This window comes from Hyperoodon ampullatus (assembly GCF_949752795.1).
Source record: "Hyperoodon ampullatus genome assembly, chromosome: 2".
NCBI lineage: Eukaryota > Metazoa > Chordata > Mammalia > Artiodactyla > Ziphiidae > Hyperoodon > Hyperoodon ampullatus.
In genome coordinates, this window is record NC_136915.1 from 153,614,609 (window position 1) to 153,632,866 (window position 18,258).

The window sequence follows — 18,258 nt, forward strand, 5'->3', positions numbered from 1 at the left end:
TATCTTTGGATGCCATTATTCAGCTACTACAGAACTGCTTGCATGTGTGTTGGTCTTTTCACCTTTGTATAATAAGGGTCTCTCGCAGTGTAAGCACATGATGTGTAGTCAATAAATGAAAATACACGCAGAGGTATAGTGGTATAGGCTAGGGGTCCACTATCAGTGGTCATTGGTATTCCTTCTTGGCTAAGGCTTTATTTCCCCAGGCCAGAGTTATTTCTTTTATGTGCTAATCTGTGGTTGGAAGGATATTTTACTCATGAATCAGATCAACTTATAGGTTAGAGAAATTAAGTGAAGGGGGCCTTCACGCTCTCATCGCTTCTTCTGAGCTATGGTGAGGCAAAGTAACCAAAAAACTCCATTCAAACTCCATTCCTTCCAAGCCGTGGGGTGGGAGGTAGTGGAAAAGGTGGAGGGGCCCTGGCAGCTGAATGGCGACTTTCCCAGAATGTGAGAATGCTGCGTAGCTGGCTGACAAGCATGAGCTGCATTAAGAGTTCTGTCATCAGTCTACAGGGCTGGTGAGTTGCCATTCCTTGGCCGTTTATTTTAAACACAGTATTCTTCATAAGCTAAGCTCCTAAATTCATGGCTATTACTTAACTGACCATTTCTCCATCTCGAGTCATTTGAGTTCAGTACAGGCATTTTTTTGAAATGAGGCTGTTTCTTTTCCAGCCACCTTCACCATAAAAATAAGTCTGTTCCAGCCACCACTCACTTGGAAAGACAACTCAGCCATTAAATGATTGTTTTGCTCAGCTGTTGGAAATCTTTTTCAGTAAAAGAGGAAAAAATGACTTGCAATAAAGTAAACAAGCAGATTACTTTGCACAAGTAATCCTTGAAACAGTCAATTGTTTACTGCATTATAATTGTTTGTTTACTTCTATGTCGGTCTTTTCATCTTTGTGCTGGTTAGAGCCGCCAGGAATCAGAAAGTTAAAAAACTATAGAGTCCCCAAATTTATCTAAGATTTGCCTAGGGAGGTGTGTATTTGGAAACTTCTGAGGCTTGAGAAAATTCTTTCATTAACATACAACATCCATCTGTCATAAAACACAATTGTCAAAATCGATTTAGGTGATGGCGACTGGCATAAAGCTCATCTAACGTAGTCTGGCATCTGCCAGAGGTTTTTTTTGATCAGAGAGGACTCCTTGCAGGTTGTCCAACAGGACCTACTTACCTCCTAAGAACATCTAGAACAACATTCTCCCTCTAGCCCTGCTCTAGTCACCCTTTCATGGCGGTCATACTTCTTGCAGTCAATGAAACTTCGGACATGTGTTACTAAACCAAACTTGGATCTGCTCGCCCATGCACCGTAAAGCCAATCTACTGACACTGGGTTGTGGTGAAGGAAAGTGCAGCATTTATTGCAGGGTGCCAATCAAGGAGTCTGGGTAGCTAGTGCTCAAAAGGCCTGAACTCCCCAGTGACTTTCAGGGAAAGGTTTTTAAAGATGGGGGCGTTGGGGTTGTGGGGATGCATGCTAGTGGACATTCTTCTGATTGGTTGGTGGTGAGGTAATCGGGAGTCAACAGCATCAACTTCCTGGTTCCAACCAGTCTGGAGTCCACGTGCTTGTGGTGAGCATGAAGTTAATTAACTTCTACCTGGTAGGGATTTCTGTATCTGCAAAGCAGCCCAGAGGATATGGCTCAGAATATTATCTATGTTCCTTGAGAAAGAACTAAAGATCCTTGACTTTGTTTAATGGCTAAACTATTATTATTTTGTCTTGCTTGACTGTTTTCCTTTCTTTCTGCATTTTCTCACTTCTCTGATTAAATTTACTGGGGGAAGGCCTAGGAGGCTAAAGTTTTTCTACAGACAAGAGGCAGGCGGGGGACCCTGTGGGGGTGGGGTCTGTTCTGAGAAGGCTCCATAGGGTCCTGCTCGATTACACACGCTGCTCCCTCTGCTTAGAATGCTCGTCCCTCCTCCTCTTCTCTTACATTCTATTCATCCTTCAGATCTTAGTTCAGTCATTACTCTCTCTGAAAAGCATTCCTAGATTAGGTCATATCCTCTAAGCACTGCCCTAGCACTTGAGACCGCTGACAGTTTGTATTTGTTTATATGATTGTCTGATTAATGTCTGCTTCCTCTGCCAGACTGTACAAAGCTCTGTGAGGACAGGGAATAAGTCAGTTTTTTTTGTTGTTGTTGTTACCGTTATATCGCCAGCCTTTATCACTGTTGCTGGAACACAGTAAGCATATCATAAATATTTAAATGGTGAACGAATATGTCATGGAATCTCACACTAGCTCTGCCACTGGGTTATTAGGCAAGTTATTTAACTTCACAGGGTCTCACTCTCCTCATTAGTAAGAAAATGCCTCTTACATTCCCCAAACTCTAGGATATTTATGGTTCCTGTTTTAAGCCTCCAAGATTTACTAGGCTAGAAAGCCAGCACTGTTATCTGCCTGCCGTGGAGAAGCCATATGCCAAGCTAGAAATTAGAATTACCCTCGACACCTTTGCCTTTTGCCCTCATGCCACCGCCTTGATTCCAGCTTTCCTCTACTCTCACTTAAAATACTGCAACTGCTCTCTTCACTGGTGGTCCTGTGTTTGGTCCTCTCCTCTTCCAGTCTATCTGCAAAGCTGCCAGCAGAACTGTCTGTAACACTGGACTGATCGTGGCGCCCCTCTGCTAAAACACTTTCAGTGACTTCCGCACCACCTGGGACAAAACTCACCTCTTGAGAAGATGCCCTTCCACTGCTCCTGCTTCACCTCCTGCCCTCTCCTTGAGAACTCATGCTCCACTCAGAACTCCTCAGGGGGCTGCAACTAGACACCTGTTTCCCATGCAATTCTCTCAGCCCAGAAAACTCTCCTCCTCTCCTGCACTTACAAAGTCCCATCTGTCTTTCAGACTCAGCTCAAACGTTACTGGAATGTGGCCCCTGCCTTGACCAAACCCTCATTCTCCAGTCAGAGTTTGTCACTCCTTGCCTGTATTCCCACAGAACACTTTGTACAATCCACCATAATAACACTTAGAGAGTTGTCTTTGTTTGCAGAGGGACATTTGGGTTAAGTGCATGGGCCTCAAATTCAGACTGACTGGAGGTTGAAACCAAATTCTGCAACCTAGTTGTGTGGCCTTGGAAATTATTCTGAGTTTTAGTGTCCTAGTTTTGGGAATGGGAGATATATAACACCTAACTTACTGGGCAGTTGGAATTACAGATTAAATGAGATAATGTGTTTAAGGCACTTAGCACAATGCCTGGCCCATAATGTTCAATAATTGTTGATAATTATTAATTGTAATTGTTGTTGGATTGTGAACATGTCAAAAGCAAAGAACCAGGCCTACATTTTGCCCATCTTTGTATCCCAGTGACTGGCCATAGTGGATGCTCACTGAATGCTTCTTGAAGTACCTAAATGGGAAAGTATCCATTATTTTTTTTTTTCAGGTAGGCCAGAGGCTTATTCATTTTGGGAATTTTATTGACGTGTCAAAAATTCTCCTAACCTTATGACATACTCCAAATCACATTTATCTTTCCCTTTGCTAAACCAGCCCTTAACTTACACATGCAACATAATGCGATCAAACTTGAGTTTTAAGTATTAGTGGTTTTGGCTAAATTCTCTCTTCATACGTTGAGTCCTTACTGCATGCACATCTATTTCAGCCTTTACACATTCCTCGGTGAAACAGATTACATCCTTCTTTCTCATATCGCATTCAAGTGTATAGGACTTACGTCCTCAGCCCTGTTCTATGAGCTTTGCGTGTCTTAAACCCTCTACCGTGACTTATAACCTAATTGACTTTTCTAAGATGACAGTGCGTGGTCAAACCGATTAGAACCACCGCAGATTCTAGCCGTGTACTCTGGCCACAGCATGGCATCGCCCCCAACAAGTCTAAGTCCCTTGACTGCAAGGTTATCTCCTTCCTTCTCCGCATCGCTGCCTGGATGCAGAGACTGAGGGAGCAAGCCTGACCAGTGCATTTCCTTTTCCGTCTACGTAAGTAACTTCCACCAGAGGGGCAGAGGCAGAGGAGGTTCACAATGAATACTTGAGAGACTCTCTGGAAGGTTTGAAGTTTCACAGGGTTTAAACATCTTTAACCTTGGGGAAGCACCCTTTAACCCTCCGCACATCAAACTTTGCTACTGCGGTTTCTCTTCGGTGTCCCCCGAGGACTCCTTCTAGGGTCCTTGACAAGGACAGTGGAACTAAACTTAAGGTTGAGAAGCATCTTGGGCCCCCAGCCCTTCAATTAACCAAGCGCGGGTCACGCTACGGGCTTCTCCCGGAGGCGTTGGATACCTGACCCCGGGCGACCCCATCCCGCCCACCGGAAAGCCGGCAGCGTCCAGCGCTCTCCGTGGAGACGCCGCGGAGGCGCAGACGCCTCCCGCCCTCCTTCTAGGAGCCGCCTGGGATGCAGATACTGGCAGCTGCCACACCGGAAGCGGCCCCGGGCGCGTGCGGGGCGGCAGCCGAGGGTCCCGCACGCGGGGCGGGGCCGCCGGGCAGGTCCCCCGCCTCCCGGGGGCGCGCGAGGACCGGGCGGGGCCGCCGTCCCTTCCGGGGAGCGGTGGCTGCCGCCGCGTCCGCCGGGCAGCTTTCCACCCCGTCCCCCCCGCGGCTCTGGGTGACGCTTCTCCAATAACAGCTCGCGGGGAGCCGTAGCTGGGGGCTCCGCCGGCGCCGGGGACCCTCCGCGCCAGCCCGGCCGCCGGCATGAGGGCCGAGGGCGACGGCGGTCTGGAGCGCTTCTGCAGCCCCGGCAAGGGCCGGGGGCTGCGGGCCCTGCAGCCCTTCCAGGTGGGGGACTTGCTCTTCTCCTGCCCGGCCTACGCCTACGTGCTCACGGTCAACGAGCGGGGAAACCACTGCGAGTTTTGCTTCGCCAGGTAGGGCGGTGCGGGCCGGCGGCGGCAGCGGGCGGGAGCCTGGGGCGCCGCACGAACGGGCGGGCGGACCGCGGCGGGAGGAAGTGCGTGCGGCCCGCGGGGTCCTAGCGCCGGCGGCTCGCGGGGGAGGGGGCGGGCTGCGCCCTTGAACCCCGGACCGGCTGTGCCACGTGCGTTAGGAAAGACCAGCCAAGTTCTCGCCTCACGTCCTGTTTTCCGACTCGCTCCCGCGGGATGTGCAAACTGGCGAGGTGCAGGGTCCTGCCCTCACACGTGGGCTTGGAGCCAGGCTTGCTCCCAGCGCTGGCACTCACTGCCCACTCGGTGCGTTGCCAGCGGGGCCCCAGCTTCGCGCAGCCACAGCCTGTCACCTTTAACTTGTGCTTCCTGCGATGTGTTCTGTGCCCCACAGTCTCTTCTGCCGCAGACTTGCCGTGTTTCCTCCAAGGAACTTAATGACACTTAATATTTCATGTAAAGTACATGGCCCCTCTTCTTTCTTGTCACCCTCTGCACTTGGTATTTGAAGAGAAGCCAGAGGAGTACTGACCACACACCCGTGGTTCAGAGGGCCTGCACTGGTGGGACGTATCTAGCCCTGGTTTGGGATTGGAAAAACATGGCTGCCGAGGAGATGAGGCAAAACGTATGGCTGGAATTGGTATTTAATTGTAGCATATCATGTATGTGTGTTTATGTGTATATCTTCACATACACCAACACATAATTATAGCTTCAAGCCTTATGATAGTTTCAGAGCTGAAAGTCACGTTAGAAATCATGAATGCAACACTCCATTTTACAGGGGAGAAAACTAATGCCCAGAGAGGAAGTGTCACTGTGTATGTGTAGTCACACCCATAGTTAAGAAAATGAAGTCTGGTGTCTTTAGTTCTGCCCATTTCCTACCTAGTTAAGTGCTCAATAAAATTACTGAGGCAGGAAGCATGGCATTGGAGTTAAGTTTGTACAGGGCCTTCCAGGACCCTGCTTTACTTTCTTTGAACCTCAGTTTCTTCATCTTTGAAGTGGAGATTCCTGGGCTAGATTAAGCCCACCTGAGCTCCTGCGGGTACTTTTGGAATACAGGTCTCAAGTCCAACACACGCTGAAGTACTCAATCTCCGAGACGTGTTCCAATCATTCCACGGTAAGACAGAGCAAAAGAAGGGACAAAAGCTAAATACTGTAGTAGTCTTGTCCAGACTCCCTGCCAGAGCTGTCTTCCGCTTGGGGGGACCTGGAAAGGAACTAGACACAGAATCATGCCGTGGGCAGCTTAAGGGCTGTATGTGATGTGGCTCTTTGAATTGGTGAGCCAAGAGCTAAAGGGTCATGGCACCACTTTGCGACGTTTGAGTGAAGTGAGCATTGGGTTTTCCCAAAGTTAAAAAGGCTGCTGTGTCTGGTCCCTTGATCTTCTGAGCCTTGCTGTGGCTCAGAGTCTGAAGCAGTGTGGGTGTCTGGAGTGGCAGGAGCAAAGCAAGGTCACCCAGCACAGAAGGGGCCTCCCTCCATCAGGGATCCTGGTGATTCCTGGGGTCCAGCGTGGGAGAGAAGACTGCGGTCCAGGCACATAGTAGGTGCTCAGATGGTACTTGCCTGACCACTCCTCCAGTGAATTAAAGATCAAATCCAGCTGGGTTCTCACTGGAGAAAGCAGAGCTGAGAGATTCTTCTCTTTTGCTGTGAGCCTCCAAACTCTGTCTACTACACACACCCCAGACCTTAGAACAGGAAGGTACAGTCGGGTGCAACTTGGCAAATCACCCTGCCATATGGGACAGTGTTCGCCTTTGTTTTCCCTTTTTCTGAATGACATTCATCAGTGTCACTGTTGCCTTAGATCCCTCACCAGGGCTACCCCCTCCCTGCATTGGGGTGGGACTGCTGCACCTCCCCCCGCTTTTCTCTGGCTTAGGTGAACTGTCAACAACCACAGCTCCTTTCCTCTCTTTCCCCAAGGACTCATTTGAAATCAACTAAAATAACACACAAGAAATGATGACATCATGATACCTGTGAAATTAGAGATATATTTGTACTCCACTCTGGTTTCCATTAAATGCGATTAGTTTGGAATTAGTGGCTAGATCATTCTCATAGATTTAGCACCATTTCCTCTGTCAACTGTCTGTATAGACCAAGGACAGATTATTCTGTCCAGCTGTACTAGAGGAAAGCATGTATGTCCCCACGATTCCCCCAGGGGGTAGGAGCAGAATTCTCAAATACTGAAGCATACAGGGCAAAATCCACGACTTCCCCTCCCCTCCCATAAAAAGAAAACTACACCTTATCGTTTCTTGTGCCAGAAGTTGAAGGTAAATAACGTTGCTTAAGACAAATGAGCCACTACAGATCTTCCCTATTGTATTAATTGTATCAGGGTTTGACTTATTTTGAAGGAAAATAAGTGATTTTTTTCAGGAATAAGTATGTTCTATAAGTTGAAAAATAATGGGAATTCTCTTAAGTCACAGTGGGGTGGGATTCTTACTGTCAGGGCAATGCAGACAAAAGTTTGTATGTGTATCACATTTACTCAGGGTGACACTTGGGAAGATGTGTATCTTGCCTCAGGTGCTAGAAGGCAGCCCCTAAAAATATAAATGTCTTCCAGTTGGGAGCTGTGCTCATCAGACTTCTCAGATGTGTTTTATGTACACATACACACACACACACGTTGGCCTGGCCAACATTTTGTGGCACATTTTTTACATTATATTTCACTTGGTATTTGACATCTTTTAACACTTGCTAGTATTTGTCTCAGAAAGGAAAAAATCTGTAACCCTGGGTTCCATCTGAATATTCATTGTGTGTGCAGTTCCTCAGGAGGGCGGATGTACCCCTCTTGATCTTTCATTCTCTTGGCTCATGGGTCATTTAAAGGCAGGAATATTGTCTTTTTTGTCTGTTTGTTCAGTGTATCGGGGCAAAGTAGGAAGGCCCACTTCACCTCCTTGGACTAGAGCTGTTGGAACCTGGTTTCAGGAAATTTATATTCTGTCTGGCTCAGTCAGAGCGGTTGACTTAAATATTAAAATGTTTGCACGATCAAAATACTGTGATTGAGATGGCCTATTTCAGCAGTTATACCGGTGTAATGTCCCCCCGATTTTTTTTCTGTAGCAGCATTCATCTCTTCCCCACTGTTTTACCAAACTGAAGTCATCTTTAGTTGATCTTAATCAGTATTAAGAGATGTGAACCCTTGATCCTGTTCTTAAGGTTCTCTGAAAGAGCCCTGGGCCTGAAGCTGCTCTCAGAAGGGGGTGTCACCCCCAGGGCTGCTGTGATTCTGCTTATGCCGAGAACATTCTGTGAGACTTGGAGAGTCTCTGAGGAGAGAAATGGCTTCAGATTGTTCTCAAATTATCTTGTTCTCTGAATGAAAAATTGTTCACACATGCTCCAATAAAGGATTCCCTCCATCTTTTTACATGTATTTTTAAGAAATGGGTAGGAAGATTAAAATATACAGACAACAGATTTCCTCTAAAAAGTTACATGAAAGAATATAAAGTTAAGCCATCTGTATAGTAGGTAATGAGGTATTGGGTTGCCATTTTCAACATTTCAGTATTTCAAGTTTTTCGTTTATTTAGAGACTACAAAGGAGGGACTTTGGGGCCAGATTGACTGGGTTTGAATTCTGGCTTCATCCCTTCCCGATGGTTTGTCTTGAGGCAAATTATTTAACCTCTCTGAACTCTCGGGTTCCTTTATCTGTAAACTGCACATTAACACCCACCTACTGAGCTGGCCCTGAGACAGTGAAGTCAAGTGCCTAGCACGGCCCGGACACTTTGGGAGCTGTCAGAACTGGCCCCGTGTCTTGCTTGTACGGACGTGTTTGATAAGCTCTCTTGGCTAAATGTTAAGTAGTGTGATAACATAGTCTTACTTCAGGGACTTTTTTTTATGGTGGTGGCATTGGGGTGGGGAAAACTGGGAAGGAGATACTGTACCTTGTTGGCCAGTGGAGTCATCATTCAGATGGCATGTTGACCCAGAGTTAAAAGTGGCAGTTCTCAACCTCGGGTCCCCCAGCATAATAATGGGTGTCTGGAATCAATTTTCAGTATTTTTCGAAACCTGACAGAACTGATATGATTAACCTACACAGATAAAGCTTTTTGAAAAAAATGAGGCTCGTGTAGCTCCAAAGTGCTTAGATACTTTAATACTCTTTTACCGTGGGATTAAACAAATGTTTGAAAAGAGAAATGGAGGAAACCAGAATTTTCCACCTAGCAAGGATACCATGGCTCCTCTCTGCTCTTTGCTTCCAGCATGATTCTTTCAGCTGTGGCAAGGAGCTGTCCTGCAAGACTTCAGATGTGCTGAGTGCCAGAACACACACATTTTTCATACGCGGGGAGCATAATTTCTGTTATAGCTTATCAGGGCTCAGTGACCAAGCTGCACATTTGGAAGCGATTTGAGATGAAAGAGACAGAACGGCAGCAGGATATCCTGAAGTGAAATTCAAACCCTGGTGAGTTAAAACCACCATCTAACACCTTTCCCTCCCAAAAGCAATTGCACAAAATCCTCTCACAAAAATCTGAAGATCCCATATAAAATGACGTTCCTTTAAGTCGTGTTGCTCTTTGCAGCTCATAAAGCATTTCCAGATACATTCTTATTTTGATCCTCCCAAGGATGGCTTGTGTAGAAAAGACCTTATCCCATTTTATGTAGGAAGTAAGTGAGAGCTGGAAAGGTTGTTTCCTTGAATTTCACATTTTTGGGGTCAGATATTTATTGAGCGCGTCCTAGGGCCAGCCTCTGTGTCCTTCATGGAGGGAACCATGTCTTCCTATTCTGAGTGTTGTTTTCCTTCCCTGTCCCTTTTGACCTGAATCTACCGTGTGGTTCACACCTGGACACCAGGACTTAATTCACTTCTGATTTCTCCTCAAGTGAATGCAATTTTTATCACCTCTTTTCTTTTGCTTCCCCTTCCCCCAAGAGATAATTCAACAGATGAATGCATTGTTTCTAAAAGTTCAACAGAGAAGTTGATTCAGCTGTCTTGTATCTTGTGCTGCTTTGGGTTCAGAGATTTTTTATTCCAATACTTTGGAATTTGCATAAGAGCTACATATATTCTTCTGTATTATCCACTATTACCTGATAAAATGTAAAAAGAAATACAAGGCTTTGGTCCTTTTGTGGGTTTGGGACATTTTTCAATATGCTCGAGTTATTTAAGACGAGTTTACCATCTTAGTCTTTATAGCTATGTATAAAGAGTTTGTTTCTGTGCCCTCTGGTAGGGCAGCATGAGAGTATAAACCCCCCGTCCTTTTTTTTCCTTAAACATACCCAGTCTTCAGAACTCTACTCTGTGCAAGGTTAAATGGGCATGGTTTGGAAACAGAATTCATGGTGCAGCTGTGCTAAGAGGCCCCAGGATGGTATTCCTGTAGGACAAGCATATGGCACACTATCTGTCAGAAGATTCTTTAAAAGATCCTCAGAAATGTCTTAAAGTTCTTTGGGAAGATCCAGGACTCAGGGCTGTAGTTTGGCAGCAACTGGTCTTCAGGAGAACTCAGAACGGGTGAGAACCTGAAGTTGTCTCTTACAGAACTTGAAATAGAAAAATGCAAAGAAAGTTTCTACTTGATTTTGGTGTTTGAAACGTACCTCTTTTGCCTGAGGTTATTATCCCCTTTCTTTTTCTTGTCAATATAAAGAAAATATGAAATAATTACAATTTTAAGCCACTTTATTTCTGCTTCCCAAGGAGGCAATCAGTAATTACCAATATCCCTTATGTAATTGGAGTCATCAGTAATAACTGAGGTCACTCCCACCATACACACACCTTGTTTTCTGAACGTCAGATGTGGAGTAATCACATTTCTCAGTTCAAGGCATGCTTTCATCTGATCTGCATAAGGACAATTTGACTGAAATGAATTTCTCCTCTGTTATTGATTCTGCATTCCCACTTCCTGTTCTCTCACAGACAGCCCCTCTCTGGGTTTGCCTACTTGTCTTTGCACCTGTGAGTATATATGTCCTGATCACCTCCAGGGAACTAGACAGACATGGAACAGGCCACCCTGATTGTACTTGACCAGATGCAGACTTTGCGCCATCCTTTGGTCAGTCTGGCGGCTAGGTGGTTTCTGGAGCAGTCCTCTTGCCCTGGAGAGGGGCCAGCTCTGGCACTAGAGGTCTCTCTGTCCCCTCTCAAGGGATTCGCAATATCAGCCTCTGTACACCACCATCACTCTCCCACTCACATCCCCAACCCTTGCATCTCTGGATTTCTAGCAAATCTGTGGTAGTTTAGGGGTGCAGCCCTCCAGCGGGGAATTGACTGAAGTAACTGCCTTTTCAGGGGCTGAACCCATGACCTTGGCCTCATTAGCACAGGCGCTCTAACCAGCCACAAAGCCACACACCTCACTTTGTGTAACTTCTGCTGACTCTGTTCCTACCACCCTCGGAGGCCTCCTTTTCAATTGCAAAGGCGTTCACACCAACACAATAGAACAGAAGGAAACCAGATCTCTTCTAGACTTCTCTGAAGGCCAGAAATATGCAATTTAGTAGGAAAATAATACCAAAACGTCTTGAGGGTTCAGGAAACAACTTATCTTTCTAGTCCGTGCACTTGCTGAGAATCCAGCTGTATGTCTCAGATTTTTCTTCAATAAAAAATTTAAAAATACTATGGAACTCCCTGTGCCAATTTATTAACGTAAAATCTAGGGACAAAGTGGAAGGTTTCAGATGACTGAGTGGAAATATGGCATGTACCTTATTAACATGGATTGGGTTTGCTTTTTAAAGAAGGAGAATCCGTAAGTGCTTATCTTTGGCAAGTTTATAGTCCCTAGAAACCAAAATAAACGCTGGCTGTGATAGCTGAGCCACCGGCGTGTATCAGCAAGTGCACCATGACGAACAAGGCGTCTCAGAGCCCCGGGAATCTGCACTCACCATGGGGGAGAGGAAAAATAAGGGCGACTCCCTTACCAAGAAGCGAATTTCACACTGAGGCCTGAAGACATAGGCATATCCTGGGGGGAGAGGTGGAAAGAAACTGGCTGACCAACAAGATGCAGTTTTTCATCTGAGTCAAGTGAAATCTCAAGGATTTTATATCCAGGCACTTGAAAGGAGTTACATTGCCATCTGTGGCAAAATGAAAAGATCTTGGACAGGAGGAGCTTTTTCTGTTCAGTCTGTGAGGACCAGGAAAGGCTCTTCAAGGGATATGGGCCCTGCGCTCACATCTTGCTGATTTTCCTCACCACAGCAATGTTTGTATAGGAAACACCCTTGTGCGATCCGACAAATCTCTTATCTATCTGTCAGTTGCACAAATGTGTAGCAGAGCGATGATTGCTGTTCACGGTGATAGCTTCACATGTTCTTAAAACCTCAACAGTAAGAGACATTTAATTATGAGCAGATGGTAAACTCCCTGAGAGCAGGGATTCTGTTTTTAATGTATTCAGCAAATATTTATATTTATGGAGCCCTCGCTGAGTTCCGAATCCCTAGGAAACAACTGTGCAGAAAAGGAACACCCTCCCTCCACAGAGCTTATATTCCAGTAGGTTTTATTCATCTTTATAAACCCGTTGTCGACTGAAGAAAAGCACAACATGAGAATTGTGAGTTAAGTTTTATTTGGGGCAAAATGAGGACTGTAGCCCGGGAGACAGCCTCTCAGAGAGCTCTGAGGAACTGCTCTTAGCAGGTGGGGTGTGACAAGGTCAGTGTATGTGAGATTTTGGTGAAGGGGCGTATTACATGCAGTCAAGCACACGTTTTGGCAGAAGGTTCCCGCCAGTCTCAGGAAGGTGGCTGCTAGTCACGACGAGCAGATGTCTCTGTTAATCATTTCAGTGCTTTTCTGGATATGAGAAGGTGTCAGAAATTGGGCTCATAAAATCTTCTGAAAATTTCTAACTATCTGAAGGCCTGTTCTGCCAGTTCTTTCCAGAGCACAGAGTGCCTCGTTCCTGATCTCCCCACTGAACTCCTTTCGGGGGTGTCGAAGGTCAACGACTGCAGTGGCTAGTGACTTCATCCTTGTAGAGGCAGATGGCAAGGACAGTTTTTAGCTGACACTGTAGTGCATTGAACTTTGTCATTTTAGCAGATTTTTTGTTAAAGGCAGTAAGGTTTTGGGTTGAGTGTTTTTCTTTTATGGAACACTGATAAAGTATGTCATAAAGAAAACTCTTAACAAAGAAGTTTCACCACACACGCTGGTTCATGACTTATGCAAACTAAGGGAGGGCTTTGATCAGATAATAGTTTGGTCTAATAAAATTGTGGCATCCCTGCATTGTGTTAAAATAACAGCACTTTGGGTAGACATTTTTTAGAAGTTGATGAAATTTAGTCTACTCATACACCTGAATAAATATTTCTAAATACTATTTTAAAAAAAACCTTTAGGGTTTCTTCACCTTAAAAACTTTCAGGCTCCCAAAGTAGTAGAGATTTAGAAACAGTCTACTTATTTCACTCAATATTTAATTGATTTCGGCACGTGTTCAGGCCTTTCAAGACACCTAGCTGCTAAATATTTTCTAGGCACAGAGGGGGAAAGCAGCCCACTGCCATCTTCTCTTTCTGTGCGTCTTCAGAGAGTGGCCCTGGTAGAATTCCACTGCAGGGTCAGTGCTGCCTGCTGGCACGCTCCCAGGGCTGGGCATCTGGGGTGATGTTTGGGTCCAGCTTGCTCTGCAGTGTTAGTTTCATTCCAGCAGCGCCTAACTGCTCTTATAGTGGTACATAGACACACACACACACGCACACTCGTGTGTCTTTGCACCCATAGCACCTTGTGCATGCTTCCTCATCACACTCGCTCCTTGACTGCAGAAACCAGGTCTTACTCAACTTTGTAGCCTAGCACTTAGCCTGAGGCCTGGCACCCCATAACCTCAGTAAATATTTATTAAATGAATAGTCTCATTTCTGCAACTTATTTTACTAGCGGTTCTTTGGACAGGCCTCATCACCTATCTATATATGTACATCATGTACCAATATATATACAGCTCTGCTTGTTCTTGGAAATGAATCCTTATAAGTAACCACAGAACCCTTCATTGATCCCTGTTTTCTTCAGGACAAAATCTTGACTGCTCAAGTCCTCCGTATTCAGTGCTCTTCCCACCCTGTCTAGCGTTATCCCTCGTTACTTTTTCATTTAAACCCTAAACAAAATCCGAGTGGTCTTTCCAGTACCCCACAAAGGTGCTGTGTCATTCCTCATTCTTTCCAGTGTCCCCTTGAACCAGGAATGCTCCTCTGTGCATTATTCCCCTACTTACCCTCTGACTTCTTCCCTGGTAGGGCCTTCTCCTCTAAGTCTGTTCATCCTGAACAGAGACCCAGCTCAAATTGCATCTCTTTTTTTTTTTTTTTCTTTTTCTGGCTGCACCATGAGGCTTGCAGGATCTTAGTTCCCTGACCAGGGATTGAACCTGGGCCACAGCAGTGAAAACGCCAGGTCGTAACCACTGGACCACAGGGAACTCCCCACATTGCATCTGTTTTTATGAAGCTTCCTCTTCAGTACTTCAGCCCACAATCTCTTCATTTTATTTAGTTAGTACTTTATGTTTATTTGACAGTTTACTATTTACTATTTATTTGTATCTGTTCAAATGATATATAAGCTTGAGTTATCAAGGTACAGTCCAAAATTGGGGGTAATTCACCTAAGTAAATTGACAATTCGATTTTTTATTGCTTGACTGTAGGAAAAAGGAATGAAGAGGATGAGAGTGTCACCTCTTAAAATTCTTCTGTAACCCATTAAGGTGCACTTTCTTGCAAGATTTAGAGCAGGTCACATGTTTCTTGGGCCAGGAGTTAATACTCATATTTAACTGCAGACGGCCTGACCATATTCTGGAACTTAGGTTTATCATTAGGTTATAAAGGTATTTTTACATGGTCTGTTTCTACTCTGTGGCCAGAATGTTGAAGTGAGGGGCATTGTTAGGAACATTTTAAGCTTTTAAATAGTTACATTTGTATGACTGATTTTGTCCTTTTCCTTGATATTTAATCACCTAGGTGTTGTAGAACTTAGGGCAACAGCAGTTATAGGAGAATCTAGTATTGTGTTCGTTACAAAGCACTGTTGATAACATCTGTCATTTATTGTACCATTGGAAGAAATGGTGGCTGTTGCATATTGTCAGTTCCTATATGAGAGAACTCATTGGTTGTTTCTTTCCTTTTTTTTTTCTTCTTTAAATTGCATATTTATTTTTTCAGCTTTAAAAATGTGGTAAAATATACATAAGACTTAAACATTTTTAATGCTTTACAATCAGTGGTATTAAGTAAATTTGTGTAACCATCACCACTATCTATGTCCAGAATGTTTTCATCACCCCAGACAGAAATTTCCTATCCTCTAAACATAACTTCCCATCACCCCAACCCGAGGAGGCTGCTCTGAGAAGGGTCGCTCTGGAGGGAAGCCCCTCCTCAGGGCCCTGCCTTTCCCCAGGACCCGGTGCCCCACTCGGCTGGCACCTGCCAGACACAACACCAAAACGCAGCCCCCAGCGGCAGCCTCTTCCCTAGCATTTTCTCAGACTTAAAGCCGAGAACAAGTTAAGCAATTATGTGCTGCTTTAACCTCCTCTCTCAGTACTGCACCTTCAGAATGAAAAAGTGAGGTGGACAGTTACATGTGATGTAGCATCCTTGATGGGATCCTGACACAGAAGAAACACATGGGGGAAAAACTAAGAAACTCTGAACAAACTATGTACTCTAGTTAATAATGTATCAATATCGTTTCATCAGTTGTAGCAAATGTACAACTAATGTAAGATGTTAACAATAAAGGAAATTGTGTGTGTGTATGTGGGGGGCTGTAATGAGGGCACTCCATACTCTTAACTTTTCAGTAAATCTAAAACTGATTGATTGCCACGTTGCAGGGCGTGTGGGATCTTCGTTCCTGACCAGGGATCGAACCCGTGCCCCCTGCAGTGGAAGCTCGGAGTCTTAATCACTGGACTGCCGGGGGAGTCCCTAAAACTGTGTTTTTGGTTTTTTTCTTAATATAGTCTCTTAACAAAGAAAGTGAGGCAGGTCTGTTGTGATGATCTCATGACTGGCACACACAGGATGTATTAGGTTGTTTATACATAGAGGTTGTAGAGTGATTACTAAGATCAAGATAATCAACACATCCATCACCTCACCTTGGTAACTTCCTTTTGTGTGGCAAGAATGCTTAAGCTCAACTCTTAGCAACTTTCAAGCATACAGTGCTCTATTATTAACTGTAGTGACTGTGCTGTACAGTAGATCCTCAGACCTTATTCTTCCTACAACCGAAACTATACCCTTTTGACCTGCGTCACCCCGTTTCCCCCAGGGTCATCGTTTTATAACAAGGTCAACCATTCAGTGCTGACCACCAAGCCCAGCTTTCTCCTTGTAAATCACAGCTCCTATTCCAATATTGGGGAAAACCTATTAGTTGCTGCCTTACTGCCCTAAATATTTCCCGCCTCCCCAGAGGCCCTGGGCTCTAACTTTTAACAAGCCTCAGAACAAAGCCTGATGCCCAGGGGAAGGTTCAGCCCTGCTCTGGGAAGACGCTCCCACAGCAAGTGGTCCCATTTTCACCGTTACATTGTGGATTAAAGTGCTATGTGGAGCATCTTTCACTGTTACACAAAAACCAGTACCCTGAATATTATCCTTGTCCCCTGACCAGGGTTATAATAGGGTTCTGCCACAATTTCTCCAATTTTTATTTCTCTCAAATGGAAATTTGCTAGTGTAACCACCCTGTCTGGGTGGGAGGCTAACTTTGTTTCTGATTGTCTTATTTCAACCCGTGGAGAAGTTACATTGCGCCACTGGGGCTTTTTTCCTTTTCTCTTTTTCATTTGGCTGGGACTGCCTCTGTTCAACAGAGCCTACTTGTCATTTCTTCTGTCACCGTTAGTTAAAAGTAATTGTTATTGCAAACCCACTCCATGCCAGTATCATTCTCTTTCATGGGGAAAACCCACGAAGCATTCATTTCAGTAGCAGAAAGGAGGGAGCTTGCAGGATCAAATCCTTTTGATCTCCACCAGCAGTGCCTGTGGCAACGCATTTAACTAGCAGGAGTTGTTAATTACAACCCTAACTTGTTGATCTTCGTGGCTTCCGAATTTTAAAAGCAAGAAAATTAATCACGGCGTGTGTCTCCTCCAGTAGAAAATGACAGGAGCGTGTCTTCTAAGTTCTGTCCCAGTCACTAATAATCAGATACTTGCGTTCTCCTATAACATTTCTTTCCTCCCTTTGTGGATAGAACCATTTCTTAAGTTCAAAGAGCCCTTCCATTCACAGCAGGATAGATGTTTGCCTGTAAAACAAAGGCTTTAGAAGCATAAATCCTCTAACTATGAGTCTGAGTGACATTGTACTGAATATATTTCAGGAGTTGACATCACTTAAAAAAAACACACACAAAAGAATGAAGGCTAATTAAAAGTCTAGTAGTCGTAGGCTTCACGGGTTATTTTCTCATTTAATTTGCATAACAAACCTATGAGGTAGAAACTGTATCTTTACAGTGGAGGAAACAGGTTCAGAAAGCATTCATAATTTGCCCAAGATCACACAGCACCTCAAGCACCAGAAAGAAAAAAGGACTTGAGATAGGGAAGTAGGGAAAGTAACTCATCATTTTCATCCTACATTGTGAAGCGGCAATCAGGAGGAGGCGGAGAGAAAGCTGAGCCTTTCTTTTTTAAAATTTGCACCTGGCTTCTAGAATATTTGCTTGTCAGAGTTAGAAAATACGGGGTCTGCCACTTTATTCTGACCATCATCAAGGTAGCTAAACAACCTAATACATCCTGTGTGTGCCAGTCATTCTTAAGAAGAGTTACATTGTAAAGTCTGCATTGCAGAGAAGAATGCTTCAGCACTCTTCTTAGGTGAATTCAGCACTCAGAAACACTCAACCCAAATGGATGACCACAGGCCTAGGCCAGTGGTTCTGCATTCTGGAAGCACGTTAGATCCGGGTAGTTCTCTAAAACTCTCAACACACATCAGTCTGCTGAGAACTGCTAGACACAACCCCACCCCCAGATGGACACATGCGGCCGAGGTTGAGAGGTTATGAGTGTGATTCACCAGTAACTTTCCTTTGGTTCCCTTCCTTTTCAGTTATTTCGCTTCATTCCTCCAAATGACCTTTATTAATCTTTTCTTTGAGGGCAGTTTTCTTTTCTTGGTTTTTGCAGTCTTTCCCCAAACCTCCTGGACAATTCAGATCAGGTTACATTGCAAATGAAAGATTTACAGCTGTGTCTTCTG

The 18,258-nt window shown here is 44.8% G+C and overlaps 1 protein-coding gene across 1 annotated transcript in view; it reads left to right on the plus strand.

Moving 5' to 3' along the window:
- Positions 1 to 4,735: 4,735 nt before the first annotated feature.
- The window catches only part of SMYD2 (SET and MYND domain containing 2), a gene marked incomplete at its 5' end in the record, with an annotated part of 48,945 nt that continues 35,422 nt past the window's right edge, over positions 4,736 to 18,258 (plus strand). The window contains one exon of the mRNA XM_079697478.1: positions 4,736 to 4,908. Within this exon, the coding sequence (XP_079553604.1) occupies positions 4,736 to 4,908 (173 nt within the window). The remainder of the gene's footprint in view (positions 4,909 to 18,258) is intronic.